This window comes from Phyllobates terribilis, unplaced genomic scaffold, assembly GCF_046119375.1.
Source record: "Phyllobates terribilis strain yellow unplaced genomic scaffold, ASM4611937v1 Scaffold_3__8_contigs__length_932513732, whole genome shotgun sequence".
In the NCBI taxonomy this organism is placed as follows: Eukaryota; Metazoa; Chordata; class Amphibia; order Anura; family Dendrobatidae; genus Phyllobates; species Phyllobates terribilis.
Window position 1 is genome coordinate 705,499,673 of NW_027362763.1, and position 22,848 is coordinate 705,522,520.

The 22,848-nt window shown below is 43.5% G+C and overlaps 1 protein-coding gene across 1 annotated transcript in view; it reads right to left on the reverse strand.

Moving 5' to 3' along the window:
- The window catches only part of RPS6KC1 (ribosomal protein S6 kinase C1), a 132,093-nt gene that overhangs the window by 36,837 nt on the left and 72,408 nt on the right, over positions 1-22,848 (reverse strand). Inside the window, exons 8-9 of the mRNA XM_073671966.1 lie at positions 14,716-14,763; positions 12,180-12,312 (exon numbers count right to left, since the gene is read on the reverse strand). Coding sequence (XP_073528067.1) covers positions 12,180-12,312; positions 14,716-14,763 — 181 coding nt within the window. The remainder of the gene's footprint in view (positions 1-12,179; positions 12,313-14,715; positions 14,764-22,848) is intronic.

Here is a 22,848-nt window from a genome sequence, read left to right on the forward strand (position 1 = left end):
TGATCACTTTGATACTTTTTATACATGTTGTCCTACTCCAAGCTGCATAGGCTTGAGAGCCAACTACCAATTAAGTAAATCTGGTGATGTGCATCTCTGTAATGAGGAGGGGTGTTGACTAATGACATCAACACCCTATATAAGGTGTGCTTAATTATTAGGCAACTTCCTTTCCTTTGGCAAAATGGGTCAGAAGAGAGATTTGAGGAGCTCTGAAAAGTCCAAAATTGTGAGATGTCTTGCAGAGGGATGCAGCAGTCTTGAAATTTCCAAACTTTTGAAGCGTGATCACCGAACAATCAAGCGTTTCATGGCAAATAGCCAACAGGGTCGCAAGAAGCGTGTTGGCCAAAAAAGGGGCAAAATAACTGCCCATGAATTGAGGAAAATCAAGCGTGAAGCTGCCAAGATGCCATTCGCCACCAGTTTTGCCAAATTTCAGAGCTGCAACATTACTGGAGTATCAAAAAGCACAAGGTGTGCGATACTCAGGGACATGGCCAAGGTAAGGAAGGCTGAAAAACGACCACCTTTGAACAAGAAACATAAGATAAAACGTCAAGAATGGGCCAAGAAATATCTTAAGACTGATTTTTCAAAGGTTTTATGGACTGATGAAATGAGAGTGACGATGGATGGGCCAGATGGATGGGCCAGAGGCTGGATCAGTAATGGCAGAGAGCTCCACTCCGACTCAGACGCCAGCAAGGTTGAGGTGGGGTACTGGTATGGGCTGGTATCATCAAAGATGAACTTGTGGGACCTTTTCGGGTTGAGGATGGAGTGAAGCTCAACTCCCAGACCTACTGCCAGTTTCTGGAAGACAACTTCTTCAAGCAGTGGTACAGGAAGAAGTCGGTATCGTTCAATAAAAACATGATTTTCATGCAGGACAATGCTCCATCACATGCATCCAACTACTCCACAGCGTGGCTGGCCAGTAAAGGTCTAAAAGAAGAAAAAATAATGACATGGCCCCCTTGTTTACCTGATCTGAACCCCATGGAGAACCTGTGGTCCATCATAAAATGTGAGATCTACAGGGAGGGAAAACAGTACACCTCTCGGAGCAGTGTCTGGGAGGCCGTGGTGGCTGCTGCACGCAATGTTGATCGAAAACAGATCAAGCAACTGACAGAATCTATGGATGGAAGGCTGTTGAGTGTCATCATAAAGAAAGGTGGTTATATTGAACACATTTTTTTGGTTTTTGTTTTTGCATGTCAGAAATGTTTATTTCTAAATTTTGTACACTGATATTGGTTTACCTGGTGAAAATAAACAAGTGAGATGGGATTATATTTGGTTTTTATTAAGTTGCCTAATAATTCTGCACAGTAATAATTACCTGCACAAACAGATATCCTCCTAAGATAGCCAAATCTAAAAAAAAAAACACTCCAACTTCCAAAAATATTAAGCTTGGATATTTATGAGTCTTTTGGGTTGATTGAGAACATAGTTGTTGATCAATAATAAAAATAATCCTCTAAAATACAACTTGCCTAATAATTCTGCACACAGTGTATATGCACTGCAGTCTGCTATATACACTGGCTGCCTGATATCTCTTCAGATGGATTAGTCCTCAGAAGGACTGTTTGTTGAGATGGATATGTGTACTGTACGGTTTTTCTCCCTACACTACCTAATACACAACCAAATCTCTCCCTAGCTCAGCAGCACCTCTCCCTACACTGCCTGATTGCGGAGTAGACTGACGAGCACAGCGGAGCCAGGACTTATATAGACCTGATGACGCTGTGCGGCCAGCCAATCACTGTAATGCCACAACCAACATGGCTGCGGCATTACAGCGAGTGGCAGGCAATCCCTGCATGTTCGTTGGCTCTGTAAAGAGCGCCAAACATGCAGGGAGGGGACCCGAGCATCCGCCCGAGCATCTCACAAGAACTCGGCGAGCTCAGAGCATCTCGAGTACCGAGTTCTTGCGAGTATGCTCGCTCATCACTAATCTTGAGTGATCATTGATCTGAGTAGGTTGAAGTCCTTTACAACTTCCAGTTCGTCATTGTCCATCTCATATGTGTCCCAGTCGTACCTGGCGGGTCCGGCAAATCTTTTTGGTCAACTCTACCCTTATTAGACGTCAACGGGCTCCGTTATCTGCCATCTGGATCTGGGATATGACAGATCTAACAAGCCGTTATGTACGGAAGCTATAGCATAGGCATGAAAAGAGACTCAAACCCCAAACTGGGAATTACTTGGCTTTAGTAATCTTCATTTATTGGAAACATTAGCTTACAGTTCTGCTTACACAGCTGAGGATATGGTCCAATGTATCAGTACAGACAATCTGTGAACTGATCACAGAACTATTTTTCTATAAAAATAGATATAATTTGAAATAAAAAGTAAAAAAAAAAAAAAAAAAAAAAAAATGCAGCTTGCCACTAGATCCACATCACAGAAGCTACCAGTGGCAGCAACCTTGTCGGGTCCTTTCATTCTTGAGCCAATTTTAAAATAGTCACTCAATTTTTGGGGGTGTTTCGGACTTCTTAAATTAAATATATATGCGCGACTTTGTACTTTACTCATCAATTAACATCTAAATTACGTAGAGTTGCTGGCGAAGAACGTTAAAGGGAAAAAAAAAAAGTCCTCAATGAACTGGAACATATAACAGTATCTTTAAACTGGCGTTATTTGCCTGTGCCCATAATCACGGTTTGGCATTAATTACGCACAAAGCAGGGCGACTACTGCCAAGCCGCAATCAATTCCAAATACAACACCGGCCAATGCCAGGAATCTTATTGGTGCTATATTTGAATAGATGGATTTTGTAATAGATATAGGACAGGGGGAAAAAATGAGCTTCCGAACAGCAATGTTTTTTTTTTTTTTTTTATTTGACCGGCAGAAAACTTTGTAAATCTTTTTACTGTAATCCTGTTAATATAAAAAAAAAAAAAAAGTGTTACTGTTCCTGGCACAGGTGAATTACAATGTCCGACAGTGCCCAGTTACGGATCCAAATTAAATCAAAGCAGGGAGGACACTATAAGGTCATGGAGACTTTAGTGAAGCTGGTAGACAGCTGAAAGGCTAAATGTTTTTGTAATTGCTACAAATATATAGGGACGCGTGGCCCATATTGAAAAGGAGGAGAGAGCGGACATTGGAATTTGGAATCTAAAAAGGTTTTTATTTTAGGGTAAAGGTTTTTATGTGAATGCTGGAGAGGATTCTGCTTTAAAAAAAATCACTTCCAAAACTTTTTAAATAAGCTTCTTATTGATTTCATTGAAAAATTATTAAAATCCCTATGGTGCCGGGGTTTTCTTCCTGTGCGTTTATTTTCAGCGTGGAAAAAGAAGCAATTTGTCAATTCTCAAGGTGTTTCTGCTTGAAAAAAAAAACGTTCCAAATTGGACTACTGAACCTTCAGAATTAGAACAAAAAGTTTCATGCAAAAAAAAACCAGCAAAAACAAAAAAGTTTTTTTGGTGATGAGATTTTTGGACGTACCCAGGAAAATCCATGAAACAAAATTCAGTGTTAAGATATCTTTCTTAACATGTTTTTTTTTTTTTTTTCTGTCATTTGCGTTTTATATGGTATTTTACTGATTCTTCAGGGAGAACCTGTCACTTGCTGAAAAAAAACTAACCAAAAAAAACTGTGTTTAACACCCTGTAAATATTCCCTGATCTCTCCCAATTCTGCCACTTTTTTCCGTTTTGCGCTGCGTCGCTCCATTGCATAGATATTCACATTTGTTGTCTTTAGAGCACAGTATGTGAAAACTCTACTTGCAGTGCAGCTGGGCGTTTCTTTAGAGTCTTCTCTGGTTCTCTGGGGGTGTGCGCTTTCTTCCCTCCCTCCCAGATGCTGCCAATCACAGCATCTAGGAAGGAGGGATGAAAGCGCACGCCCCCAGAGAAGACTGTGAAGAAACGCCTGGTTGCACTACAAGCACAGATTTCACATACGGAGCTCCAAAAGAAATAAATGTAAATATCTCTGCAATGGAGCGTCACAGTGCAAAACGGAAAAGAGTGGAAGAATTGGGGATATTTACTAAATATTAAACTCCCATTTTTGTGAGCAATTGCCAGGTCCTCTTTAAGTACCCCCTTATACATTAGATTAAAGCCAGTCAAACTGTAATCATTTTATGTCTATGGTTGTCTCCTGACTAGGTTTCCAGACAGATGATGTTGGAGAAGAGAAGGATCTGGCCTGCTGAATTTCAACAGCTGATCCTTTTGGCTGGAGAGTAGATAGGCTGCTGCCAGAGGAGACGGTTTGCGTCTCTCTCACAGAACACAGGAACATTTGAAAGAACCAAGAGGTTGCAGTCAGCTGAACTTTTTTCTGGCTAACCGCTATCTAATGTGTAAGATCAGCTTCCCAAGGTGGATGCACCGCCGCAAACATCTCTTTGGTCTCTGCACACAGCTGACTGGTCTTCTTCAAGGGTAGACCTCCCCGGACCATAAGGGCTCATGCTGACGTCAATGGATCTCGGTACCAACACGGATGGCTATGCACGGACTGGCCGCGTGTGTCCCGACCCGAGCATGACAGGCTCACAGAAATTTATGAAGTCGTCATGCCCCGGTCAGGAACCCAAGACCAGTCCGTGAATTGCTTGGACCGAGATTCATGGATGTCTACAAGAGCTTTAAGTTTCTTTGACCCAATCAGATTGCCCCTTCACCAGTAGTCAAATGCCTGATGAAGGGTTTAATCGCCTGAAACGTTTCTTACAACCCAGCGCATTTTTCATAACTCCCCTTAGTTTTCACCGACCACTGATCTTCATAAGCTGAGACGTCTTGATCTATTATGATCACTTCTCATCAGTCATCTCACAATTAGGCCAGGGCCCCACTATCAGTATTTGGTCAGTATTTTTTCTCAGGAGTGGGAGCCAAAACCAGGTGAGGAACAATCAGAGAAAAGATATAATAGAAACAAGTCACCAATTCTGCATTTATCACCCACTCCTGGTTTTGGCTCCCAATCCTGAGAAAAAATACTGACCGAATACTGACCAGATACTGATAGCGGGGCTGTGGCTTTACAGGAATAACCTAAGAGCCACTGTTTACAAGGGGTGATGGTGTCAGCTTCCCCTCCCAATCACTTCTCCCCACAATACTCCCCCATAGAAGTCAATCAGCATCTTCCAACTGTTACTGTATATGGTCCATGCCGTTACCGACAAGTAGTGGTTGATTTATTAAGGATTTTAGCCAGAATTTTAGAATAAAACGGCTTAAAATGTCACAGCTTTTCCGCAACTCTGAGTTGTGCAAAAATGTTGCAACTGTTGGCGTTTTTGTGCCAGTCCAGGTCAGCTGCTCCAATTTTTAGCAAATGGGTGCAGCACGATAAGGACAAGGCATGACTACGCAACCCCAACAAATTCATCAAACTTTTAGACTACAAAATGGCGTACATTTCTACAGAAACATGCAGCACTACCTGGCTGGCATAGATCTCTGGCAGTAGCACACAGCAGTTCAGAGATGAGCCAAATTAAAGGGAATCTGTCAACAGATTCTTGCTATGTAATCTGAGAGCAACACGATGTGGGGGCTGAGACCCTGATTCCAGCGATGTGTCACTTACTAGGCTGTGTCACTTACTAGGCTGTGTTTCTATTTCAATACAATCAGTGTTTTATCAGCAGGAGATCATCACTGCAGGACTAGGTGTCTCCTGCCTCCTAGTCAACTGCTCTGTGTAACCCAGCCTCCAAACCTGATCTGGGTCTCTGCCCCTACATCATGCTGCTCTCATATTACATAGGAAAGATCTACTGAAAGATTCCCTATAAGCACAGCTTACTCCAGTGCTCCCTACCATTAACGCTGGAGTGCAAAACGCCAGTCTTAAAGAATAGGACCCCTTACCTCTAACTTCTGATAAAGTGAAATTAAGCAAGATAACCACACCATCATTTCATAGTATTAAAAAAAAATAAAAATAAAAAGGATATGGTACAAGATCTGGTTTTAATTATTAAAAATAATTTAGGCGATAAGGCCCTCCAAAAAATTGGGGGTCATTTGCCTAAAGTGACTTTGTTTTCTACAATTCAGATTCTTAAAAAAAATATATATAATTAAAAACATACTTGTATGCTGTCATGATACAAAGACAATATTTTTCCAAATCGTCCATGTATTGAAGTATTTACCAGGCATCCTAATACTCCTGCACCCCCCGAGACAACTAACCAGGCTCCATTGTACTCCCCATTTTTGGATTCCTCCATCTGAGTCTTTTCAGTATTCTATGATATTCTGGTGAGATTCAGACGATTTCACATTAAAACAAAAGTCTGAAACTATTTTTAACACGCTCTGGACTGGTAACATTTCGGAACCATAGGGTGCCGGATCAAAAGAAAAATTATTTAAAAGTATCTGTCCCAGACAAAAGACATCTCCCAATATAGAAGGCGGCTTTTTTTTGCTACCAGGTACAAATGCTGACCTGAAAATGTAATCTTTTTATTTTTTTTTAGAAAAAATAATGGGTCAATCAAGTCAAGACATCAGAAGATCAAGAGATCATCGCCTTTCTATGTACTCACTAAACTTCCTCTTCTACATCCATGTTGCCAAAAGATTTATCATTATTCAAACTATGTAGCCCAGCCCAGACCACAAAAAAACAGCCCCCAGACCATTATCCATCTTCCACATTTGGCACTAAGAATCTGGACATGCATTATTCTTCTGGCATAGGAGAAACCCAGATTCGTCCTTCCGACTGCCAGTTGGTCAACGCAGATTTAACCCTCCAGAAATATACTCTATATCACTCCAGCTAAAGCCCGGCACTGCGCATGGTGGTCTCAGGTTCGTATAAAAGATATTCTACCAAGGAAACCAAATCTCTGATTCTCCCAATGATCTTTTCTTGTAATAAAATTGATTGAGAGATACTTTGAAACTAGGCAGCGAATATTTCAATAATGTGTAGATGATATTTCCGTATTAAGTGCTTCAACATCACCAGCATGTGAACTTGTAAGGTCTACTATTTTTTGGGTTAGTTTTTTTTTTTTTTTTTATTTAGTACATCTGTCCTCTCCTTGATTAGACCACTCTTGTTTCACTATGGCAGCAGGTAAAAGTCAGCAAATGCATCACTCTTTAGAGGAAGCACCCTACAACAATGCCATGCTGAAGGACCCCACAGTATGACCCATGTACTAGTAGCATCGTTATGTTCTGACATCACATCTTACTTTATTTTCCTGTTGCATTCCGACACACTACTCCCACACTACTGATGATGGCATCAGGACCGCCTATTTAAGCCCAGCCAGGTCTTTCACTTATTGCCTGAGTATCAGTTTCTATACAAGCATTGACTCTAGTCTGTTGTAAAACTATGTTGACTGGTAGTGTTTTCCCTTCTTTGGCTTTTGTACTTTGGATTGTTGCTCTTTCATATATTTCATGGATTTCGACTCCTGGCCTGAATTTTGACTCAGTTACTCCTTTTTGACTGCTACACCCAATTGATCCTTTCATTCTGACAGCCCTGTCTTACTCTACGAGTGTGGAATTCATTGCAGTATCTCACTACCAACCATTGTCCATTTTGAGAATCATGACTTTGGGAAGGTCCAAACTTCCTTCTTAGGGTCCCTGGTTTAGGACAGTATCCCATAGACTCTTCACCACACTTAAGCTTGCACCAGACTGAATGAAGCAGAAGTACAATGTCGGATTCCTAAAAAAACTGGATAGTCCCGCACCGAAACTCCAAAAAATGTAATTAAAAAATGACAACCTGACAAAAAAATAATAAGTCTACGCGTTTCAAACTTTTATGTATTAATGATCCTTACTCATCACACACACTGGATTTAAAACGCGTTGGCTTCTGAAATTTTTCCAGGATGTTATTTTTATATGGATTAAAGTAGCACTGTTTTGTAACTTTTTTTTGGAGTTTGAGAACTATCCATTTTTTTGGGAACGGATGTTGTGCTTTTGACCTTGCAAAGTCTGGACAATTTTTCCGGTAAAAATCCGCATACATGCGACAGACATCACTGAACTATGTGGTTTAAACATTATGTATTGTAAGACTCTGAAGACCACCTTGGCCTCGCTTTGCATGGTCAAACCAAGGAAATTTCACATCATGCCAGCACTGAAAGGGTGAAGTCCGAGGCAGCAGCTCTTCTAAGTGAGTCATCGCCATCCAGGTGTGACAATTACATTTCATTTGCCACCTGCTCTGCACATGTGGAGGGGAATCGGAACACAAAAAGGGACATCACAAGCACTTTTACTGCGCGTACGAGTGGATTTCTGCTTTGTGTCCATATGCGTCGCCACTGGCTGTATTGTTAGCAGTAATATTGCGGGATTAATGTTGAATGTTAAAATGTTAGGCACAATCTCCTCTTGTTAAAAAGAAGACGACATACTAATGAAGTCAGCTGGGAATTTGGTAGTTTCTTTTTATTCCAGCAGTGGAACTCTTAACGGGAACGGAAGGACTTGGCAAAGACTCATGAAAAAAAAAAAAAGTAGATGGTGAGGATTGTATCTCATCATTCCTGCTGAATTCATAGAACGTCCAAAGCCTCCGTGTTACTAAAGAGCGATCTCCAAAACATCGGATATTAACCGAGCCGTTAGCCAAAAACGAAAAGATGGCTGCACTCATAAATCCTAATATGTGGTGACTATGTACTCCTTCTGCCACTCAAAAGGAAAGGACAAATGTGCAGGTGTCAAAGCTCTCCTCTAATGGAAGATGTTATGGGAAAGAAGGATCGGGTATGCTGGATTTCAACATACCAGATCCTTTGTTCCTACGGGACACTATCAGAAGTCTTCAACCACTAAAATTCTCTCATTCCCATTGAATACATATTCATGATCCACCATTAGATTCGGAAATATGACAGACGGGGATCAAAAAAGTTGGTATGTGGAATTTCTTTTTTATTTTAACATTAGTTTTCTATTGAAAGGGTACTACTAGATGACAGAAAATAATGTATCCAGTGAAACTCGTAGGGAAATTCATGTTGGTCAAATCAGAACAACTCCCTTGAAACAAATAACTATTTTAAATGCTGTGGCGTTCAAGGAAAACATAACTTCTTGAATGGTTCACCTAGATTGACAGGTATCTCCACAGATAGGGAGAGATCCATCAATCAAGACAAGCTGGGTGGAAAGAAATCAGAGGAAGCCACCCAGCAGACTCTTCTGCCTGTCCCTGGATGCTTCTCCCTGTGCCGGAGTTTCATGGTGGTCAAATCACACAGACTACCTCACTACAACTATGTAGTACTCTAAAACTTTTGTGCCTGGATCTGCCAGGACCCAACTCCCTGTGCCTGGACCCCAGTCCATTCTCCATACCTGGACCCTATGCCATTCCCTGTGTCCAGACCCCACTTCTTCCAGTGCCTTTATCTGCACCACTCCAAGTGTCAATACCCCACTCTTCCACAAGGTTGGATGCACACCACTTCCCATGCCCTGACCCACTCCACTCATGGTGTCCGGATCCCACTTTACTCCCCACCGCCTGGACCCCACCCTGGTGCCTCGACCCCACTCCCTTCCCCGTGCTCCGACCCCACTCACACCCCTGTGCCTGGACCCTACTACTCACGCCACGAACCCACTCCCTTCCCCATGCCCCGACCCCACTCATACCCCGTGCCTGGACCCTACTACTCGCGCCCCGACCCCACTCCCTTCCATGCTCCTGGACCCCACTCCCTTCCATGCGCCTGGACCCCACTTACATCCCCGTGCCCTGACCTACTCCACTCCTGGTGTCCAGATCCTACTATACTATCCACTGCCTGGGCCCCGCTTCCAGCCCCGTGCCTGGACCCCGCTTCCAGCCCCGTGCCTGGACCCCGCTTCCAGCCCCGTGCCTGGACCCCGCTTCCAGCCCCGTGCCTGGACCCCGCTTCCAGCCCCGTGCCTGGACCCCGCTTCCAGCCCCGTGCCTGGACCCCGCTTCCAGCCCCGTGCCTGGACCCCCCTTCCAGCCCCGTGCCTGGACCCCACTTCCAGCCCCGTGCCTGGACCCCACTTCCAGCCCCGTGCCTGGACCCCACTTCCAGCCCCGTGCCTGGACCCCACTTCCAGCCCCGTGCCTGACTCGTTTTTCAAACTATGGTTTCTAGAACATAGTGGTTTGTAGCGATGGAGCATGACTATGTGTCACGTTGACCAAGGTTTGGCCAGGGTGAATCTCTCGACATGTTGCCTTTAAATGGTTTGTCTCACACAAATAGAGAATTTTCATAGACACAATTAGTGTATAAGGATATAGTCAACTGCAGAGGAAATGTACTGCTGTAACTGTTTGCCAGCTCAGCTTAGATCTCCGTGGGGGTTGTATAATGAGATAACCCACCTCTTAATAACAGAACATTTATAGTGGTCTCAATCTCCATTGCAACGCAGGCCACAGGATCGGCTGTCCTCCACCGAGGCATCTGGGCTAGCAATGGTCGACAGTCGCTCTTTTGGGACTCACTTCTAAATTATAATTTGCAAATATCCATATAAGACATTCTGACTCCGTAGAAGGGGAAGTGAGGAGCTCGACTCTGAACTCTCCTCACCTCACCAATGCAGAGAACGGTCACACCGCGGGCCTTTCACTTTAGAGGACGTCATGTCTGTGCTTTACAAGAAGAGTTTGTACTTCAGTGGCCATAGTGTGATGCTTTCTTTATCCTGTGATGGCGCTATAGGGAAAATTAACACTTCTGTTGCATTCACTGATGGGGATTTCAGCAGTGCCATCATTTTATTCTTAAAGGAGACATCTAAAAAAAATGATTATCTAATGGTTGTTCAGGATTAGTAAAAACATGGGGTTTTTTTCCATTGAGATAGCGCCATGCCAATCCATAGGTTGCATCTGTTTCTGCACCTCAGCTCCATATTTTTGCTTTTTCCACTCATCAAGTGATGTTATGTTGCTATATAATTCGTGGGAGAGTCCGACACCTGAAATCCCAATATCCTGATAATAAAGGGGCCGCAGGATAGGTGAAGTGCAGCACCCCTTCAACTTTATACCTGGAGAACGGCTGTGCAGGGAAAAATTTAAAAAAAGAGGGATGCATTATGTAATCCAGTGCAGAAAGAGCCCTTCGTTCTCGGGATCGGGATGGATCATAAAAGGATACTACATCATCTGATGAGATGGGAAAACCCTTTAAAGAATGGACTGCAAACTGGACAAGTGTGGCTCTGTTATTAAAAGAAAGCAGCCACGTTTTAGTAATTTTGGGGAATGCCCTTTACCACCTACATATAATAAATTGCTGGGAAGCAAAAAAAAAAAAAAAGCGCAATAGGATTTTATCCGGTTAATATTTTAAAAACAATTAAAAGGTTATGCTAACCTGGTTAAGGTGTGATCACCCAACAATGAGAGCATCTAATCCCAGCACCTGCAAGTCCACGGGTCTTAAGTCCAGATACAACCGTGAAGAAGGAAAAATGTGGATATCCTGCGCTGCTGATGGATGGTAAGGCAACACATATACCTATCCTATGTTGTTGTTTTTTTTTTGTTTTTTTTTATTGACGACGCTTTTCGAAGTAACCTACTTCTCCGTCAAGGCAAGAAACCATCCATCGTCCTGAGGAAGAAGTATGTTACTTTGAAATGCGTCGACAATAAAAAATAAAATATATGCCTAGCCTATGTTTTTTTTTTTGTTGTCAATGCGTTTCTAAGTAACCTGCTTCTTCCTCAGGACAATGGATGGGAGGAAGAAGTTACTTCAAAACGCGTCGACAATGAAAATAAAAAAAAAAGGATACCCGTCCTGTGTGCACCTGGATTTGCCTTACCATCCATCAGCAGCGCAGGATAGCCACATTTTTCCTTCTTCATGGCTTTACCACTTACATCATAACTTGGATAGTAAAGGTCGCCTGAAGAACCAACCATAGACCTGTAAGACGGCAATAAGTTATAAACTACAAGGTAAATCCCCAAAATCTGAGACTTTGTAATAAAAAGCATGCTCTCATATCTTATGTATTCATGGCGAGGCTTGCACCGCTGAGTGCGATAAATGGCTGCCCACCACATAAGCGCGGGCGATCTCCGCGACCTCAGAGTCCTAGCTAAGCGCTGGATTTGCAAACGTCTTTGATACAGTGACCGACCTTCGGCGTGCTGCAGCACCAGGAATACAGACTCCTCCGAGATGATGTACTTGTGCAGACAGACCATGTTGGGCACGCAGCGGGGAATGATAGTCTTTCTGCTCCCGGACTCCTCGCTGCTTTTCCTCAGACCCTGACAGAGAACAGAAAGGTCAGTTGTACCCTGAGCTTCCTTTGGATCCTGCTGTGCTTTATGTTTATCAACCAAACTAATCTGTCCAAGCGACTGTGGGCTGCACAGAAGCAGCTCATCTGCTCCTCCATGTCCTTCGATCCCCTGAGGCTCGGCTGATGGCATCTGGCAGGTATCCAGAGAACAGAAGATGGCACAAAGCTACCATTAAAATCAATTACACGGGTCAACGTTTTTATTAGTATCTCACTCTCCAACTAAGTCATCAGAGTGACACTTTGTGTACTCTGCCGCCGACCTCGCTTTATGGTTTTATTTTCTACGTGCACATAGGAGGACGGGACGACTTAAGGAACCATCGTGCGTACGGCTTTATGCAAATTGTTGGGTCACTCCCTTTATTATTGAGAATATCACAATGATGGAAAACCCTAGCGGAACTTGATGGCCCCCAATGTAAAACTTCTGACTATCATAAGTCTTTAATAGCATTGGACTTCTCATGGACCTTCTGGGACTACTCTAAGGTCCAGCACCCAGGGTAAAACTGCGATTCCAAAAACCACTGTAGTTACGCCCCTGAGGAATCATCAATAAAGTGATAAAATCTACATTGTAGAACTGGTTGACATATCCTACTGATATTCTACAACTTCCCTTTAAATAAAATCCTTTTAAATTGGAAAAATTAAAGGTGTTTTCCAGGACTCTTATCCTTAAGGTGTCCACACCGGTCAAGTGAGCGCTCAGTTGGCCGACAATTATTGCTCGACACCCCCCCCCTAAGTGATTGAATCACTTAGTTTTATAAACAGGTGATGTGCTGCCGATAACTATGAAGTTCCACAAGCACAGAATTCTGGTAGCCCGTTCTAAACAGACCATTTTTGATCACTGATCGTCTAGTATATAGCCAATCAGGGGTCGTTTAATGGCCATGGTCAGCTTGCCTATTTTTCTAGTGATGACCTGCAGAATTGTGATTGCAGCTCTGGCCTATGAAGCCTGTAACGGAGGATCAGGACAGGTTATGAAAAGTTATACTATTTTGTTACATTACATATGTCACGATTCATCGCTGTTATAATCTCGACATGTAGTCAGTGAATAGGAATTTTTTGTCATTTCTAAAGGATGAAAGTCTGCCTCAATCATGAGAAGATCCTTACATATAAAATATTCCTAAGAAAAGGGGTGAAATCTTCTAGGTGTCTGGACTTAAGAGGACCTGTCACCAAGTCAAAAGTTGCAAATTTTTGGTCTTATTTTATGCCCGCTGATGCCCTGAGTATTCCAGTTTTTGTTTTTTTTAAATCCACCATACTGTTCCAGAGACATGGGCCTTTTTATTTTCTTGTTCTTTACAAGGAGGCGGGGCTTAAAAGGATCCTCTGGGGCGGGTCTTTAGACTGCTCTGAATTACCCTAAAAAGGTTCATATCTCTGGAGCCGTATGGCGGATTTTAAAAAAACAAACACTGCAAAACTCAGGGGAGCAGCGGGAATAAAATAGGTGCAAAAACTGGCCACTTTTGGTCTGGTTTCATAAGTCTGATATTTATCATCCAAGCATGGACCATCAGAGGGTCTCAAGACCAGACTTCAACAGCCTCATATATGCCTATGTGGATGATGAGGTCAAGTAAGGAGAATCCAACCACTTCTTAAAACAGAAGTCATATCTGCGATCATCAGAGGTTCGGTTTCTCCATTTGGCTCTGGCCATCAAAGTTTATCCCCAGAAAAAGCCACATCTGGCCGCTGCATGGAGAAACGCATGGCTATTCAAAATGTGATGGCCAATCACGTAACACATGGACTGGCCTCCAAGGTGAAAGTCGATGTGTGTGGGTGGCATTAAGCATAGATGGTCCCAAATTAAAAAAAAATGTCCATATAGCCTAAAGAAAAAACAAAGAAAAGCCCATGACAAGAGGCAAACTATTAAAGGGAGCCAGACTGCTTTTCTAATATATTTGTTTCAATAAATACATATATTTGGTTATTCTTATGTCAAATGGGCATTACCATCCTCTTAGTCAAGAGTGCGTGTCTCCACACATTTACATAGTGTCCAATGAGCACGGACATTTTAAGAATGTGTAGGAACAAGTGGGAATGGCAATGCATACATTTCCAGGAGGATTAACAGAGGAGCGGCACAAAAAGGAATTTTAAGAAGTGTTATTTTACGTTGAAATAAAAGTATTTACTAAAACAGACATGTCAGGAGAGGCGACGGTTCCTCTGTAATAAAGGTGTAGCTGCTAGTAAATGGATATTAATGGGTTTCTGCACGCACTATGACTGGTGTGACCTAGGAGAAGGCAATTTAAAAGGAATCTCTATCCAATCCTTTAGGACCCATTATATATAAGCTCCACTGCCATCCAAAGATACTCACTTTTAAAATAAAGGTCTCCTGAGTCTGTGTATCCAGGACGAGCAAAACCTAAAACAAAAGGAATAATAATTATTAAAAGTGCCCAAAAAAAGCAGATACCTGACCACCTCAATGCTATGAGACTGAAGTCTGGATGTAAAGAGAACCATTCTTGTTTGCATCCAGAGGTTTAAAGGGAACCTTCAGCACATTTTTCCATATGGCAGTAGAATTAAAGTGCACTGACACGCCCCCAGTGCACTTTCAGCCTGATTTGCATATGGCTTCTACAATAGATTTCTCATGTCTGCTGCATGCGATATAAGCATAATAGGTGTGATTTTTATTGGGGAACAAGCACCTATACAGCCATGCTACTACTAGCCTATGTAAAAACGTGCTCACATGTATGCTAAAAACAACACAGGGTGTGTTTGCTACAATCAGATTCAGTGCAGCCAATATTTCATAAGCTAAACAGTCAAGTAGATTTACTAACATTTAAACAGTGAAATACAGAAGATAGTTTACTCTTCCTGCAAAGACAGACCCGCCCCCACATCCTGGAGAGGAACAAAAGACCCGCCGCAACCTCCTGAATAGGAACAAAAGACCCGCCGCAACCTCCTGAAAAGGAACAAAAGACAAGTCGCAACCTCCTGAATAGGAACAAAAGACCCGCCGCAATCTCCTGTAGAGGAACACAGACCCGCCCCAGCTTCCTGTAGAGGAACACAGACCCGCCCCAGCTTCCTGTAGAGGAACACAGACCCGCCCCAGCTTCCTGTAGAGGAACACAGACCCGCCCCAGCTTCCTGTAGAGGAACACAGACCCGCCCCAGCTTCCTGTAGAGGAACACAGACCCGCCCCAGCTTCCTGTAGAGGAACACAGACCCGCCCCAGCTTCATGTAGAGGAACACAGACCCGCCCCAGCTTCCTGTAGAGGAACACAGACCCGCCCCAGCTTCCTGTAGAGGAACACAGACCCGCCCCAGCTTCCTGTAGAGGAACACAGACCCGCCCCAGCTTCCTGTAGAGGAACACAGACCCGCCCCAGCTTCCTGTAGAGGAACACAGACCCGCCCCAGCTTCCTGTAGAGGAACACAGACCCGCCCCAGCTTCCTGTAGAGGAACACAGACCCGCCCCAGCTTCCTGTAGAGGAACACAGACCCGCCCCAGCTTCCTGTAGAGGAACACAGACCCGCCCCTGCTTCCTGTAGAGGAACAAAGACCAGCCCCCACATCCTCTAGGGAAGGGACAAAGACCCGCCCCCACATCCTTTAGTGAAGGGACAAAGACCCGCCCCCCCATCCTTTAGTGAAGGGACAAAGACCCGCCCCCACATCCTTTAGTGAAGGGACAAAGACCCGCCCCCACATCCTTTAGTGAAGGGACAAAGACCCGCCCCCACATCCTTTAGTGAAGGGACAAAGACCCGCCCCCACATCCTTTAGTGAAGGGACAAAGACCCGCCCCCACATCCTTTAGTGAAGGGACAAAGACCCGCCCCCACATCCTCTAGTGAAGGGACAAAGACCCGCCCCCACATCCTCTAGTGAAGGGACAAAGACCAGTCCCCACATCCTCTAGTGAAGGGGCAGAGACCCGCCCCAGCTTCCCGTAGAGGAACAAAGACCCGCCCCAGCTTCCGGTAGAGGAACAAAGACCCGCCCCAGCTTTCTGTGGAGGAACACAGACCCGCCCCAGCTTCCTGCAGAGGAACACAGACCTGCCCCAGCTTCCAGTAGAGAAACACAGACCCGCCCCAGCTTCCTGTAGAGGAAAAAAGACCCACCCCAGCTTCCTGTAGAGGAAGACAGACCCGCCCCAGTTTCCTGTAGAGGAACGCAGACCCGCCCCAGCTTCCTGTAGAGGAACACAGACCCACCCTCACTTTTTGTAGAGAGAAAAACATCCTGTAAACTTCCTGCAAAGAGAAAGAGCCGACCCCACTTCCTGTAGAGGGACAAAGATCCGCCCTCCCCCTCTTATTGTAGAGGGACAAAGTACCCCCCACTGACTTCCTATAGAAAAATGACCTAAAAAAAATGACCCACATGCCCTGACTTCCTGTAATCAGTCTGTGCCTTGGCAACCAGTGGCGGATTACACTTGACAACAGGCAGTGGACAGCACGTTTTAAAAAAAAAAAAAAAAAAAGGGGAGACCCGCCTATGAGTCGGAACTCCCAGTTATTTTTTTTTTTTTTTTTTTAAGATAAGAGAACATATTTTCTAAGTAAAGTTATTTGTAGATTGTCTATTCATCACATCATCTATCAAATGTGATCAAGCTGTCTAAAAGCGCAGGGACCATTTAAGGCTAGGTTTACACTTTCAGGTGGTCCACATGGAGTCTGCTCTTAAATCCTCAACAAATCTGCTAACAATGCAAATAAATACTGTATTATTACACAGCCTATATTCATCAAAAAAAGACAAAACAAATCTGAACGGAGATCTGAAGCCATAACCTGGAGGTTAGCCTTGGATTTCTGACATAGTTTTTTTTTTATAAAACAGAAGTCATCTGGCATTTACAGATATCCTAACCCCATGCGGCTCAGTGTTTTGAATATTTGGGATATTTCCCCATAAAGCCTTTTCTTTTGTCCTTTCTATATAACCGCACCAGTCACTGCTGAGATAATGAATGTTCCCCTAATGCTCAGTAAGCCTGGCTCTGCAGATTTAAGGCACCGCTCGCCATCCTCAGATAAACAAGCGATATATCTTTAAATGGTGACATAGTGGAGGATATAATTTGCTGTATTAGCACGGAGCATTTCTTGATACGGTTCCCACATCTTGTAATCACATTTATTAGTGTCTCGTCTGCTGTCCAGTGTTGGAGGCCATGGCCGTCCTGCTGTGGATCTTGGGATGGAGCTGCGACTCTGTTGGTTACAAACCAAAGGACAAACGGGCCACCGGGGAATACGCCAGCTGTTAACTTGTCGCTGATATCCAGAAGGGTCATCTTCAGTCTGAAGGAGCAGGCAATCTGCAGACTAATTACAAGAGCCTGCCCGCACGCTGCCCGGGAGAAGACTGGTGACTTTCACAGAAAACAAAATCCTGGTAGAGATGCAAATGCTTCACACTCAGAAAGCGCTGGGCTCTGCCACCGAATATTCATTTGTTAGCAAAACAGAAGGGCGAGATTTTACTGCCCGGGAGCAGCCGCCATGCAAAAACATCACAAATTTATAACTTTGCCATATAAACCTTCTAGGGAGATTATGGCAAAGAAAGGAGTTCACTACTGAGATGTGCTGAAAGTATTAAAGGGAACCTATCAGGACGATTTTAATTCTGAAAGTAGTGGTACGGCTGTATGCGTTATAGTGAAAGAAGAAGAATGATACCGGTCTTGTAGTAATCCGATGTTCCAGCGCTGAGAAATCAAGCTTTGAAGCCATATGCAAATTAGCTTGGAAGTGCATTAGGGGCGTGTCAATGTGTGTGCACGCACATGCATCAACACAACCCTCATGCACTTACAGGCCAATTTGTATGCGACTTCAAAGCTTGATTTCTACATAACGGGTATTATTTTTATAGCCCTAGTCCCAGTATACTCGGGAGGCCCTAGTCCTAGTAAAATAATCCTGATGGACTCTCTATACACCCCAAAATGAAAAAAAAAAATGTTTAATACACAGACTTAAGAGGGTAATATTCTATTCAGAGGCTTTTATCTTAACCTGGGTTTACATGGGCAGATTACTGCCCACCGACGCTCGTTTAAAGGGGCGGTCTCACCTTGTGGGTAAAATTACAAAAGTGCTTGTAAAAATAAGCAATTTATCTCTTAATAAAAATCTATTGTTCTCAAGAACGAAAGGATTTTTTTGGTTCTTTAGTTTACTGCTCATTGCTTAGATTAACGGCCACCACTGCAATCTATCAGAGGAGGTCGATTGCCTAGGCAAAGAGCGTTCGCCGGCAAGTATTTTTTATTTTAGGCCTGCTCTGAAGTGGGCCAGATCACTGGTTGTGGCAACCTTAGTTCCTCAGCACTCTTCTGATGCTGCACATGCAGTGCAAAATTTGGAACAGTGGCACAATGCTACTGGTCTGAGCTGCCAATCATTCAGGCAATAGATGAATCCCGTGCACCATTCGGTTGTCCGTGCACACTTGGTGAAACCCTCCACAAAGTTGTAGCAATACGGAGAAATACAGGAACCAGGGCAACAGGCATCCTACTTTTGGTAACTCTATTAGTACAGAAAAGTCAAAGTTTCAGCCGCGTAGAGCATTTATCAAGCCATAAAAATTGCATATATCTTTTTTATGGCTTGATAAAGGCCCTGACCGGCCGAAAGGTTGTGATTTTTCTGCACTAATTGTTACCGAAAGGAGCACGTCTGGTGCCCTGGTTCCCGGATTTCTCTGAAAATCCTTCAGGAGCACACCGCCTCCCTTGCACGCAGGAAGCCTGAAGGCAGAGGAGTGGTGCGCTCTTGAATGACCCCAAACAACTGTATGCGGTGAACAATGGTCAAGACCATAGTTTGCTCCCCATACAGTTTGTATATTGTCAGCAGCACATCCCCTGATTACATGTGCTGTTTTTATCTTCTGTGCATGAACCAGGAAGATCAGGATGATCAGTGCATTAGGAGAACACATCGAATTTAGTACCAATATATGAATGGAGGTTGTTTTTTTGGCATTAATAGGCAATTATTTGGAAACACTTGGGGATGAGGTTACATAATTCAGAAGTTTTCTAATTAAAATGATCGGATGCAGAGTGTCCTGTCATATATGTCAGATACATGCATCTACGGTAATTTCAGGCCATCACTATTTTCCAGAATTGAAGATCTCAAAGAACAACTATTGCAACCTTTATCACGCTCTTAAAAGAGCACTAAAATTAAGAAAATGCTCAAAAAAATATCCTAGCAATTCTGCTCTTAATCTATTTTTTTTTTTTTTTTTTTTTTAAACCTAATTTTGTCCTAAATTATAGTCAGAACTGAGAAATATCTAAAGAAAAGTTTTCAATGATTCATCGCACTGTGTGGATTCTCGGATGTCGGCGCTGGGAGAGGGCGGTCATGTGACCACATTCCGACTAGACTGTCCGGCCTAGCTCAATACTCTTGCACTGAGTGAGGTTGCGCACGTCTAGTCAGCATGTGACCAAATGTATGCAAATCACATACTTGTGGTCACGCACACGTGGCACTTGGTGCCGGAGAATCCTTACAGCTTGCAGTGCACGGGATGTAAGGATTCACAAGTCTGCAGTCATGCCTAAGGCCAGACAATGCCTTTAAAAGCTGGCACAGACAGTGGCCTGCTGCCTGAGTATTCAGGTAGCAATGAGCTTGCTGTTAACACATGCCTGCATGCAGTCTAGCCACATAAAAAGACCTGCTCTGCCAAGGGTGGGCTCTACAATACCAAGGTGCCTGCCCAGTTCCAAGATGCTGTCCACATATTAAACTCTGCTACAAGGCACCGGTCAAAACAGCTCTACTGTTCCAAATATTCTCTAACATTCACATTATGGAGCAGACAGGCTCCCTTTAACCTCATTGTTCCCAGCAGAATGTCTACAACACTTAAGGTTTCATGATCAACTAGAAAATTCTGCAGACTAAAACAGTGAAGGCAACTACATTTCCTGTTTAAAGGGATTGTTCTCTACTTTGATATTGATGACCTATGCCCAGGATAAGTCATCAATAGCAAAAAGATGGGGGCTTAACACCCCATCAGCGTCGGTCATAGCTGAATGTAAATAGTGTATTATATCCATTGACATCTTGCTCTGCACCATTATAGCCTTCGAGAGCGATGGCGGGAGGTCATTGGAGCACCAGTGGCTGGACACCTGGCTCGTAGCCCAATGTCGTGCAAACACTTTCTGATGATGTGGGGTGACTTAATGTAGGATAGCCAAACCCCTCTAGTCTTCATTTCAGGTGCACTAACCGCTCGGTGTTACATTCATGGTGGAAACAGTGGTGCAGCCATTTCTCCAAAGTGTCCTAGGAGCCATTTCTGCAGCGTCTCCGACCTTATCTTCCATTGAACCAATCTGGGACGTCATTGGTTGGTGATTACACAGGAGCTGCCAGCAGCAGATCTTGATGATTTGCCCAAGTGCATTCAGTGGCAGAACCTCCCTCAGACAGCCATTAATGACCTGTGTGATAGCAGCCGAGATTTCTGCACATGGTTCATACTCCAGACTGAAGAAGTTAAAATATTCTGAAAATTTTGCTTCAATTTTTCCATCATTTTCAGATCAGTAACAGGTCTATCGCTCCTGTGGTTTCCACCATTCCCAGACTTTTCCTTCTTGGTGTTGTAATTTTAGTGTATATAGAGAATACAGACAGAACAAGAATTCCTGCCACCCAATCTAAGACTAATCTTAGTTATTTTGCACGACAGTGCCGTGAATACTGTGCATGTACCATCACACGTAGCCAAGTCAAATTCAGACCTGTGCCACGTTTTATTCAGCTATGCTTGCCCTATGAATCAATGAAAAATGTGAAAAACGTCATAAATTACAAGGTCGTCATTAACACCTTGAATATAGCTACAGTCTATAATTAAAAGTAACTGCGGTATCAATGCCATGTTTGATGCCACCACACCGTAATCTCTATGAACCCGGCACAGACGCGGTGACAGAACCAAAAATGTGAATCTTATGGAGGAAAAACATATCAAGGTTTCTGAATTAAAGCAGATTTACATAGAAGAATGGGGTGAAAAGAACTCAACAGCGATGTGAAAGACTGATATGAAATTATAGGAACAGGTCAGTCGTAATGATTACTGCTAACAAAGGTGCAATCAGTTATTAGGGGGGCAGATAGTTTTGGGTGATAAATGACAATTTAGAAACTTGTGTTTTTATTCGGGTTCCTTTTGTCTACGACTAAATTTAGACAAAACGGTTTGGTTCGTGCACATACGCAATAATAAGGGGGCAAATACTTCAGAAATGACTTGTGACAAGGCAAATAAGCTTTTCTACAAGTAAATGAATGAGGAGAATAACCAATATTATACCTGCCAGGCAGCAACGTAGATGGGCATTGCCCAAAATGAAACCAAGCTGCAGTACCAGGTACAGCTGCCCTTACAGGCGAGCCTCTGTGACCATGCAAACAATGACCACGAATGGATTTGGGTCCTTCAATCTACTATTTGATGGAGGTCAAAGTGATCTGAAATGATCAAGCCCCCTTTAAAAAAGAAGTTTTGATTTCAAATTCTGCAGCATAGCATCTATGGAGTATGTCTTTGCACAATCTCTTGTAAAACAGTCTGCAATTGATGAGAAGGGTGATAACATGAAGAAAAGTTCCTTTATAACTTCCCTTTAGGGTCACTGCAAGCTGTAGGTGTTGAAGAATACAGTAACAGGATATGACTGGAAATGGGGGTGATGGCGAAGAAATATTCCTACATCAGCCCTGCTTTATGGTTAACAGAGGGGTGAGATGGTAATAGCAGTTTGTGATTGATGAGGGTTGATAACATGATGAAAAGTTCCTGTAGTACCTCCCTTTATTGTCACTGCAAACTTTATATGTTGAAGAATTCAGTAAGAGGCTATGAATGTAAATTGTGGTGATGGTAACAGTCTGTGATTTATGAGAGGGGTGATAAGATGAAAAGTACCTGTTACCACCATCCTACCCCTGGCGAGCCTCCCTGACTGATACAAATTCGGACAGCACTTGAACTTGCACACAAATGTGTGAATGCATCCCTATCACCATGTCTACATAAACATATCTTCATATATTTTACCAGAATGTGGTGCAGCTGGTGATTGGAAGTGGAGCTGTTACCTCTAAATCTACAATCACAATATCCCCTCATTAGTGAGAGGGACGATAACATGAAGAAAAGTTCCTTTAGCACCTGCCTTTGGGGTCACTGGAAGCTGTACATGTTGAAGAAAAAAGCAACAGGCTATGACTGGAAATAGGGGTTATGGCGAAAAAAACATTTGTGTCATCCCAGCTTTATGGTTAAGGATGGCTCTCCAGGAGTGAGATGGCAGTAACATGAACTTTTCATCATGTTATCATCCCTCTCATCAATCACAGACTATTACCACCATCCCACCCCTGGAAAGCCTCCCTTAACCATAAAGAGGA